This window comes from Branchiostoma belcheri, unplaced genomic scaffold (assembly GCF_001625305.1).
Source record: "Branchiostoma belcheri isolate BF01 breed outbred unplaced genomic scaffold, Haploidv18h27 scaffold74, whole genome shotgun sequence".
NCBI lineage: Eukaryota > Metazoa > Chordata > Leptocardii > Amphioxiformes > Branchiostomatidae > Branchiostoma > Branchiostoma belcheri.
In genome coordinates this window covers 1,135,699-1,146,338 of record NW_017804398.1, presented here as the reverse complement: position 1 = coordinate 1,146,338, position 10,640 = coordinate 1,135,699, and the positions used below count along the sequence as shown (strand labels likewise).

Sequence of the window (10,640 nt, the reverse complement as noted above, 5' to 3'; positions counted from 1 at the left end):
AATCTCGAAAGCTTTACTAATCTTATCACAGGTATGCAAATCCAAAAATCCATTTTTTGGCGAAAAATGCCCCAAAAAACCTTCATAAAAATTTTTCAAAGGCATGTATCAAAAAAATGAAAAAAAAACGCATGGGGGTATTGGCCCACTCTACCTCCATGCCAAATTTGAAGTCATTTGGCTGACAAATGACAGAGTTGAATCCATTTTACTGTTTGGCAGGAGGAGGAGAAGAAGAAGGAGGAGAAGAAACATGAGAGAACACAATATATTTCATCCATACCATGGTATGGACTGAAATATAATATAATAGAATTCATCAAAAATAGGATTAATGGCCAGAGGGGTGAGAGTCCGCTGTTAGGATGTCATTGCCCCCTGCGCGGTCCAAAGGAACTCTACGGTGGCCAAACTGCCCTGGCAACTTATTCTCCCTATATTTCGCTCAATTTAATGGTTGTTGTGGAGACACTGAGTTGACATGCCTGCTGTGACATAAGAATACCGGCCCCAAATAGTATATGCAGGCCGAGTGCGAGGCATTTTTTTTGTGACAACGTTTTTCGTAGCCATAATACAAATGTAATTTTTCCGACCCTTTTGCAACCTTCACTACAATCCATCCTAGTTCTTCCCTAATTTGGACATTTTATGCACATCGGGTCACGTATCACGTAAGCGCTATCCTATCAGGATATAATGTCTCATGCTCTGGTGTCCTGGAGGTTAACGCAGGTCCGCACCGCCCTCCCCACCACGTGCCCGCCCTGCACGTACGCCTTCAGGGCGCCCAGGCTGTTCTGTGCGGCCCGGATGTCTCGGTAGATCTCGTGTGAGCCCTTGTACCAAATCTCCAACTCCTCTGCCGTGTCTATGATGAAATGTGCACACCTGTTACAAAACAACAACAACAACAACACCTTGATAAGTTTTCATTTCCCGCAGGTATGACCAAACTTTATATGATTGCTAAAGCCTGTGCTTTTCAACCATGGTATGCATGGGGCAGGACGCGTGAGTGGCCGCTTTACTTTCAACCAATTACGGCTGAGTCGTTACGGAAGTTGGAGGTGGAGGTCTCACTGTCGTCGCGGGCTGTTGTGTGATTTCGGCGTTGTAGAATTCCAAGCAGGCTGTAACAGAAGCAATTACAACTGACAAGGACAAGGTGCTAGCCATGTGTTTGTAACAGCTGCAGTTGACACTTTTGAAGCTCACAGGAGAATACTATACTAAACTATAAAACTATAGTTATATAGTATAGTTATATAGTACTGATACGAATGTATCAGGGCCGGACCTTAGTGATGACGCCCACTACTTCCCTAGGCCCTTGCAATCAGCAAATACCAAGGACATTATATTGACGTCCGTGGCTTGAAAGAGACTGCGTCAACAACCCACACTAACCGGTCATTATACTAAGCCACATGTAACTATAGTATAGTATAGTTTAGTATAGTATTACATATAACTATAACTACATATAACTATAGTATACTATAGTTATACTAACCGGTCATTATAGTAACCGGTCATTATACTAACCCACACTTTTGCCACACGCCTCCTCAGCTCAAATAATGGTTTCATAAAACTTGTAATTCATTCTGATTTATTCTCTCTCAGCAACTTCTGGAAGCACTATGTCAACCTGGTATCTTAACAGCCCCCACATTAAATTTCGTCACCATTGCATTTCAATTTACTGTACATATCTGTATTATGTATTTAATCTTATGCTTGTGTACCTGTATTTTTAATGCATGTATTGATACGGGCCCTGTGCCTGAACTTAAGAATGAATTGAATTGATTCAAGAGAGCCGTTTCCCTAAGAAGACAGTTGAATTTTGTACAACATATGCACAGCTATCACAAGAATGTCTGAAGTTTGCGATCGCACGACGAATGTATCAGGGCAGACCTTAGTGATGGCGCACTACGTCCCTAGGCCCTTGCAATCAGCAAATACCAAGGACATTATACTGACGTCCGAGGCTTGAAATAGACTGCGTCAACAATCATACAAATTGTCCTGGGGATCAACAAATACAGAGGACGTTATATTTAACAATGTATACAATTTGTAACATCAGCCGTCTTTTCTCCGATTTCACAGAGCCTTCCTACATGTCCTACGTGAACAACACTCAGGGGTAATTACAAAGTTTAAGCCTTAGTTCCAACACGAACTTTCCTTTCGTGTTAAACTTTGTAACTATGGATTCTACCATCACAGATGAGCTTTCATTCAAACACTCTGAGATGATATACAAACGCACGTGGCGGGGCTACATAGGGTTAAAACGACTGATTAAGGCGTCAAATGCGGAAAAGGCCACGAGGCTTTCCAGTAATTAAGTTTTTTGACAGGACGTGTAGGCGGTCATTAGTGTCTTTCGGTTTTTTTTCGACAATAACTGTGCACGTGAAGCCTTATAACAAGATATTCTAACAAATGAGCCGCAGCTTATAATTAATAGCCCCTGTACGTATATTAAGTTGTCTTAATGACATGCCTTTGGAGGTATCATACCTCCGGGAGTTCTGGACCCATTCATGTCTTTTGACAGTTTTACAAAGCTCGATATATTCTAAGGAACCACGTGTACCCGCAGTCTTGGGATCATTGGGCAATTCACAACAACCTAATTTAAGAATCCAAGATAAAAGAAAGTAAGACGATAAGAAATACATTTTTGGCATGCGGGCTAGATGGGAATGGCTGGTTTGTTTGAACCATCGATTATTCATGAGAAGTTCAAATCTGGCATGCAGGCGGCTTTTCATGGAGGTCATGAGGGAAGAGGTAATGCTGAGGTCACATTTCCAAACCGGGCCGGGCAGTCTTACGGCCGGGCAGTCTTATGGAACGAAAAGTATGATATAAAAGACAATAAAACACAGACATTTTTTGATAGTAATCATGGACACTATTCCTGTATATTCTTGATATGAATTGTTAGTTTTTCGTTCATACAAACGGCCCGACCGGGCCCCGATTTGGAAATGTGACCTAGGCATAAGGGCAGATAAAATATATCAAAAAGATAAAGTTGGCATCTTTTTAAAAGTCGTTCTAACTCTGTTACGGAAAGTCTTGTCTTGTTACCGAAAATGATGTCGGCGGCTGGTTCTGCCAAAGCCTGCTTGAAAATCCAACGATACCAAAATCGTATTCGCACTACGACCTGCGACAAATGTGACCGCGCCGTTTAGCTGCAATGTTCTTGTTCCTTGTAACCGACAGTGCTAACTGAGGAATCCTAATTGTTTATTATCCTGTTATGAGGTCTAATCCTTTCTAATAGCCTCCGGCTAGTTGGGCAGTCCTGGATTTATATTTGTTTATAAAGTTTGATAAATCCAAGGACATAAAAAAACTATGAAATTTCACCACACCTTGACAAGGCGCACTCTAACAGATCCTCGATGAACAGCAGCACTGCCTGTGCCAGTTGAGTCTCGCCACTCTGAACCAAGGCTGCGTGCAGGTCCTTCAGTGCCTGGCCAAACAACTGTAGCCCCTCTGTTATCTGAAAGATGGTGGGGAGAAGAAAACAGAAACGGGGAAGGAAAGATGTAGAGTGAAGCCATGCACGTATATGACGACCAATCTTATCCTTTTCTACAGAACATCAAGTGAAAAAGAGACAACAAGGTCATACCTCGCCCTGTTCGAAAGCTTGCCAAGCGTCTTCTAGCTTGTGGATGGTTTGTTCTCCATCATCCGCGCACTTGATGAACCTGTCCTGGTCCGTACCCAGTCCGACAGCGAAGCCTCGGTACGTCTGTTCCCACTGATTACCGTTTGGACTGTTGCTGATGCCAAAATCTACACACGTAAACACGTGGTGTGTTGAGAAATAGATATTGATAGAATGGCAAAATAGGTCTTACACGATGAATATTCGAAGCTCTAGTTGATTGACTGAACTTTCAGCAATTCCTTCAGAAGTTAGACTACAAAGCTCTGTACATTCACAGCTTCATAGGTGGAAGAGTGAGACGGTCCAGAAAGATTTGAGGAATTTGAGCAATTTACAATTGGCGTTTGCAGAGATAACACATTGCACAAGACAGTTTACAGAAACAAAATCGAGTGAGGAATAGAATGACATGATTTGTTGATGACCTGCAGCGACCTCACATGTTTGTTTCTGGTTCATCCATACTTTAGAAGCAGGGTTGATTGGGAAGATAGTGGCCGTCTTCTTCATACTGTTTTCTGATAGCCGGTGCAGAATCAACATTTGTTCCTAATGTTAGAAAGCATATCTTCATCTTGCTTGGAGAGTAGAGTAACTTTTGTACCAAACTTACCCGTCGACAGGACGCTGACAAACTTCTTGTTCACCAGATATCGAGCTTGGTAGTTCCCCTCCGGCAGGTTCAGTGTCATGTTCACAGAGCCCTTGGGGACGATTTCGCGGGTCGGGTGCAGCTTGCCCTGGACGTATCTGAGAACAGGTCGTCGTTTGAGACGGAACAATGAGATACTCAAGGAACAAGAAATCGAAGTTTTAAGACTTCCGGAAAAAATTTTGTTACCCTCAAGTTCACCCCATTTCCTGTGCATGACCTTTTGATCTCCTGCCATTATGCCTGACATTCTTCCCTACCCACGTGCCGAGGATCTACTCTTAAATTAACCCCGTTTCACTCGTCTGACCTTTTGGCCTATCAATCTTTCCCCGCCCACGTTCTGTCAACCTACTTTGTCCGGACAAACAGATACACAAATCCACAGTTTGGTCTCCCAAAAAATAATTCCCATGCAATTGGCGCTCACAGAGTTTTACGGGTAAACATAGTTACAGACCTGTAGTCCAGGTAAGTGTCGTCATCAGCACCTGCCTGGTAGATCCCGATCCAGTCATCCGCAGTGGCCTGATCGGGCGGGACCATCCAGCTCACTGTCAGAGCGGAGCCTGACTTCATGTTCAGCGGAGACAAATCCAACGTCTTGTTTTGCAACACTTCATCAACCTGTCAAACAAAGTTAAACAGTTTTGGGTGAAGGCGTCAGGATGATATTCAATTTACAAAACATACTTGCTTTGTCAATCGTTACTCTAGAAGCAGAAGTTAAGCTTATTTTGTGAGCGTTTTGGCGTATTCTCGAGCTTTCTATTTTGCCAGATTTTTTTTTGGTAAGCTGGCATCATCGTCCCTACCAGTAGTCAATCTTAACAAATACTCATTGAAGATTTGCCCCTACCTTGTCATTAGAGTTGATGACGAACACTTCCCACCAGCCACCGTACTCCTCATCCTGGTGGATTGTGGGAAGAGAAGCGGCTGTCCCGTTGGCAGGCCGTCCCACCGTCTCCCAGCCCTGCCACCGGCCGCCCCGCTCGGACTGCCACACGTGGGACAGACTGCGGAGGACGAGGACATGACTAGCCTCCAAGCAGATCTTTCGGTGGCGAAGTCGTAACCAAACGGCAAGACCAATAGGGAAGGCACTATCTAACTGGGCACTATCTGGGGGCATAGTGTCTTGCCTGTTGGATTTTGCCACCAGAAAATCTGCTTGGAGATTAGCGGTCTCGAACAAGAGGTTAAAACCTTTTTGGTCGGGACCAGTGATTAAATCAGATTGATATTTGTTGCTGTCTAAGTGGGAGCAACACCAAGACCTCATTTGATTTTTTTCCGAGTCAAATGACGTCTACCAAATGTTTATACGGTCTGTCGTGGGTCACATTCACAGACTTTCCATTCACTTCGTTGAGCCCCATAAGATGATAATCAACATAAATTTGGTCCCAAGCGGCAGCCTTATTAGCATGATGAAGCTCAATCTCTGTAAAAAAAAGGCATACCTGCCATCTTTGGGCACGACAAAGATCTCGTTCCCGAGATGGACGTTGTTCCCGGCAGTCAGTGGGTTGACGTCACTGAGCGGTGTTGGGATCTGTCCGGTCCCGACGTTTGACCAAACAGCCCAGGTGCAGTAACCCCACGGACTCACCACCTTATCACATGTCGTCTGGGGGCAGAAAAAACGTGTTAGTCGATTGGTTCTGAGGTTTGTTCTCGTGTATACAAATGTTGAAATGTTTTCGAGGACAAAACGACACAACGCAACACAATACAGATATCGAAGATTTCAGACTTCCGGGAAATATTTTGGGTTTTCGTGACCTGCAAGTTCACATACCTCTGGGAAGTGTTTTGGGTTTTGTTGAATGTATTGGAAATATGGAAGGGATTATATATATTGTTAATAATGTTAATTAAACCGGGTATTACACTACCTCCTGGATCCCTCATGTTAAATACCACCCGATGAGTGCATGGTTTTAAAACCACTTTCCACTCAACATGCACCGAAGCAATTTGGACAAAGACACAAACACACAACTCAGCCCATACTGGAAGTATTGTTATTGTTTTCAAGACCAGCAGACCTGTTTGATGTGCTTCAGGCGGCCGTCCGTCCCGACAGCGAAGACCTCCGTCATGCCGTTGAAGATAGCTTGACTCATGCTGTGGGCCTGTGGGCGGGACAGTTTCTGCATAGCTGGTGCAAATGTGCCTGGAGAGGATGATTCAAAATTAACTATGTTTACGGAGGTTCATGTACGACGGTGTGTTACGCCGAAAGGCGGTGTGTTACGCCGAAAGGCGGTTATACCGGCTATACAGATACAGAGACGACAGAGTAGCCACCAACCCTACTTGTTTAGTGTAGAAAATGTTGGTTATGGCAGCCTCCCTATAAAGCCTAACACTCCCTTTTCACATTAGAGACTAATAATGCTAAGCGACCAAATATTTGACAGATAGTTGAACTAATGACATACATGAAGAATGTAAACTGTACATAATCTATCTCTTTTGATTGCCCTCTGCTAACTTACGGTGACGTCACATTTGTCGTAGGTCGACGTCAGAGTACAAATTTGAACCCTAGGATTTTCAAGCAGGCTATGGTAAAACTAACCACGGACGAGGAATGAGGACCAAGACAACTGAATTTTGTACACCTATTACCTGCACATCTATCCCAAGAATACCCTAAGTTTGCGATCGTACAACAATCGCGCGACCTACGTGACCGGATCCTTACCCAGTACGCGCCATGTCTGCCACTCCGTGCTGTGGACCTGTGTCTGGTAGTGAACCTTCCCATCAGGGAAGATGGCGTAGGCCTCCAGGTACTTGGTGTAGGTGTTGTACACGATGGACGGGTCGGTCACCAGGTCGCCTCCCAGGCTCTGCCACACCTGGAAACCGTCGGGCCCGCTGTAGGTCCAGTACAGGCCGGACGTCGCGGTCATGGAGCGGGCGAACACCACGGTTTTACCTTCCCTGATAAAGGCAATGTAACCAAGACAATTAGAGTAACGCCCCCTTTAACTTTCTACTAGAGGCTGCAACCAGTGAGCGACCAAAGTTGACATATCACTCAATGGATTTCATAAAGAACGAATTATCTTACGTTTTGTGCGTAATAATGTCTTTCAAGTCATACATAAACCTTGTAGCGCATTGTAATTGCAAAAGCAAGGGTCACACTCGATTTTAAAACAAACGTGTTGTCATTTACCCCAAAAGTGTTTCTAGATACCAATCTGCAGTGTGATCAAACAGGTCTCTATTTGTCCCAAACGGGCAAACTCAAAGTTCAACTTTTTAAAAGTTCGTGAGATATAAAGTGGCGTGTGCGTATACTCAAACGCTGAACTTTGATGCATCAAGTACTGTGGCAAAGCCAATGATTGTTTCAGGACATGGGACACCAGAATATCAAATCATCACGATACCACTTACCACGCGACAGCAGTCACCGAGTCCCTTCCTGTGAGATTCACGCCTGTGTCTGTGGGTAAAGTCCCGGCCGGGAGGGGTGCCCACCGTTCGAAGTCCCGCCCCCAGGTTTCATTCTGAATCCGATAATACACCTGTCCGTCCGCGCACTGCACGAACACCTGCAGGGCGTTACCGGGCGCGTACACCACGGAGGGGTTGGACACGATCTCCCGGCCGGCCGGGCTGCCGAAGTCCTCAAACTCCTCCCAGCGAAGCCGGAGCGGCGGGTGGAGGGCCGGGCCACCTGAGGACAGAGGCCCGAAGATGCCGAGGCTGAACTGGAGGGTACCGTTAGGAGCGGTCCTGAAGGCGGCGGTGTAGTTATACCTCACCGGGCCCATGTGAGCCGGGATCCGGGTCTTCAGGACGGCCAGACGGCGCTGAGCAGCCTCGGGAGCATCTCCGAAGGCAGCGGGGAGGAAAACCAGCAAGGGAACGAGGACAACGGAAACAACAAACGTCCTCATGGTACACGTATAAAAGACGTGGAGTTAGCCTTTAGAACAAAACAACTCTAGGACGATACAACGTACAAAGTTCGGCGCGACCTCTGCCAGACAAATACACTCAGTTGATGTCTGTGTTTACAATCCTTCAGCGGCATGCAAATCAACGCCATCAGAAAGCCACACTAAGTCCAGTTACTGTAAACGCATGTACTTTCGCGTTTTTTTTTATTTCACGGTAGGAGGGAAAGGTGTTCGCAGTGTGGTTTAAACAATTCTGTATTTCGGGGTAAGAGGTCACATGACTTGCTTTCTGACATTTGTCACAAGAATACCATCAGTTTTCTCCTAATAATAAGGGAACTTGTATGAGCTCATCTAATCTGCTGGATTAAATATAAATGTTATCATTCTCCTAGTTATCTAATTGAATGCATAATGTCCTTGGTTCTTCTTACCTGCATATGCGGTATGTGTCTATGACAAATGAAGGGTAAACAAAAACGAGACTGATTGTTCAGGTTATGACCACATTTTCTTACACAACTTAGATACAAGCTTGTCAAACTGACTGAAAACAGCAGTGCAACAAGGTAGTATTGGTATAATACATCAAATCAGGTTAAACAATAATAGTATTGGAATTTAAATATTACAAAATGATGGTTAATATGATACAAATTTACAAGAAAGGAATTAATAATAATAATACAAAGTAATAATGTTACAAATGAGTTGCAGTATACACACTGCTGGGCTAACGGTTTCTTTAAACTGATAATTAAAACTTCAAATACCAACAGATTGAAAAAGTAATCTATAGTCCCTACCACCAATGGCCATCAAAACAATGTCTTAGACTATCAGCATTTATATACTAGTATAGTAGAATGTTGCAAACTAAATTCTATTTGCATGCACATGCATATATGTGGTGGAATAAGCATATTCCAAAAGCCTACAGTAAAATAATGACTGCATGAAATATACAACAGATTCTATCAATGTAACAGAAATTTTCGAGTTTCCTGCTTAATCATCTCCTTTTAAAAAGGTGATCAAATTAAAAAAAGGATGCATGTGATGAAAAGTATTCTTATCTATGTGATGAAAGCAACTGTCTAGTTTTTCTAAAGGTAGAATAAATTTCACCATGTACTTGAGTATATCTGAGGTTTCTTTGCAGAGTACAGAGAAATCTTTTTGCAACTGAATTAAACCGAAGCTTTGTTAACTTATGCTGTTGATAGTTGGAAAAGCCTTAATCTCTATGTCATGTTATTTAGAAGGATGTTCACTTATTGCACAAGTAGAAATCCCTTGAATCAGGTTCAGCTGCCAAATCCAAAGAAAGATACAAACAAAACAATTCAGCTCCTAATTCAAGTAACGTTCTTCCAAATGACTTGGATGAACCAATCAACATCTCTTAATGAGTTTCTTCAATTGTCCAGCCACAAATACAGATAAATGAACTTCAAGGCTTATTAAAAAGGTAGATAAGACAACAACCTCCTGTATACAAGTCTTAGTTGGTATCAAATGCAAAAACTCTATCTTGAAATAGTGACTGAGTGCTTCTTGTTTTTATAAGACATTGAGGCAGTGCATGCATGTGAAACATTTCAAACTTACTATTATTAGCTATTGGAAAATACATATGTTCTGATATGTGTAAATTAATGATAACCATTACTTCTCAATCATACTGGCAGATGAAACTTTGGCATCTTTTGGATTTAGGCAACAAAGTTATGTGAAGTTATTTGACTGTTGCTAATAATTTTTGTCTGACACATTTGTCTGACAGAAATCTCAGTAAATGATATAAATGTGTTGTACATAAACATGTAGTACATGTATTAGTAGTAGCAAAATCTACAAGGACGACTGTCTCTTTCACAAGGCTATCGGAGAAGTTTCCACGTTGTGTAGCGTCACATTTTCCTGCAGGGAACAGAGGTCAAAAGCTGACATCATTATTTCTTTACATGTAAATATGCATTGAAGTTTACTTAGATATGACAACTTATACGAAGTTATTGATGTCCATCCTAGACATAGAAGATTGCAGGACAACTCTAAATACAAAGGAAATAGTTTGTACTGTTGAACAATATCACACATCACTAATAAGTAACATACCTTTTCAGCAAGCTGCTGAGCCTGAGAAAATGCTGTTGGAATCATAGTTTTCTTGGCAGGAGTCTCCTGTGCATCCTGAAGGATAGGTAAAAACAAGTTACTGTTAGGCTCAAAGTAAGCATCAACCTACAACAAAAGTTTGTTGAGCTTCGATGTTGAGTGAACACTTGTGATATTGACACATTACATGATGATGTGTTGAAGTGACCAGAGCCCTTACCTGAGT

At 43.0% G+C, this 10,640-nt stretch overlaps 2 protein-coding genes and 1 long non-coding RNA gene across 3 annotated transcripts in view; all 3 read right to left on the bottom strand.

Annotated features, from left to right (window-relative positions):
• Nucleotides 1-233: 233 nt before the first annotated feature.
• Nucleotides 234-8,494, bottom strand: LOC109485339. Its single transcript, XM_019788896.1, has 10 exons — nt 7,785-8,494; nt 7,081-7,322; nt 6,419-6,546; nt 5,831-5,997; nt 5,224-5,383; nt 4,825-4,991; nt 4,326-4,462; nt 3,671-3,837; nt 3,405-3,538; nt 234-891 (listed from the first exon to the last, which is right to left on the bottom strand). Exons 1-10 carry the CDS (start codon nt 8,288-8,290, stop codon nt 705-707), a joined length of 1,995 nt encoding a protein of 664 aa, XP_019644455.1. The 5' UTR covers nt 8,291-8,494; the 3' UTR covers nt 234-704.
• Nucleotides 8,495-8,785: 291 nt separating this feature from the next.
• LOC109485340 lies at nt 8,786-10,523 on the bottom strand. The gene is made up of 2 exons (XR_002141120.1): nt 10,415-10,523; nt 8,786-10,216 (listed from the first exon to the last, which is right to left on the bottom strand). It is a non-coding gene; the product is annotated as an uncharacterized LOC109485340 (long non-coding RNA).
• A 12-nt stretch (nt 10,524-10,535) lies between these two features.
• LOC109485233 (rho GTPase-activating protein 19-like) overlaps nt 10,536-10,640 on the bottom strand; it is a 9,134-nt gene continuing 9,029 nt past the window's right edge. Inside the window, exon 14 of the mRNA XM_019788678.1 lies at nt 10,536-10,540. Coding sequence (XP_019644237.1) covers nt 10,536-10,540 — 5 coding nt within the window. The remainder of the gene's footprint in view (nt 10,541-10,640) is intronic.

Coding starts and splice junctions, on each gene's coding strand:
- LOC109485339 (XM_019788896.1), bottom strand. CDS start 8,290: ATGAGGACGTTTGTTGTTTCCGTTGTCCTCGTTCCCTTGCTGGTTTTC. Junction 4,992..5,223: donor TCATCAACTCTAATGACAAG/GTAGGGGCAAAT, acceptor TTTGTTTGACAG/GTTGATGAAGTGTTGCAAAA. Junction 3,838..4,325: donor TGTCAGCGTCCTGTCGACGG/GTAAGTTTGGTA, acceptor TTACGTGTGTAG/ATTTTGGCATCAGCAACAGT.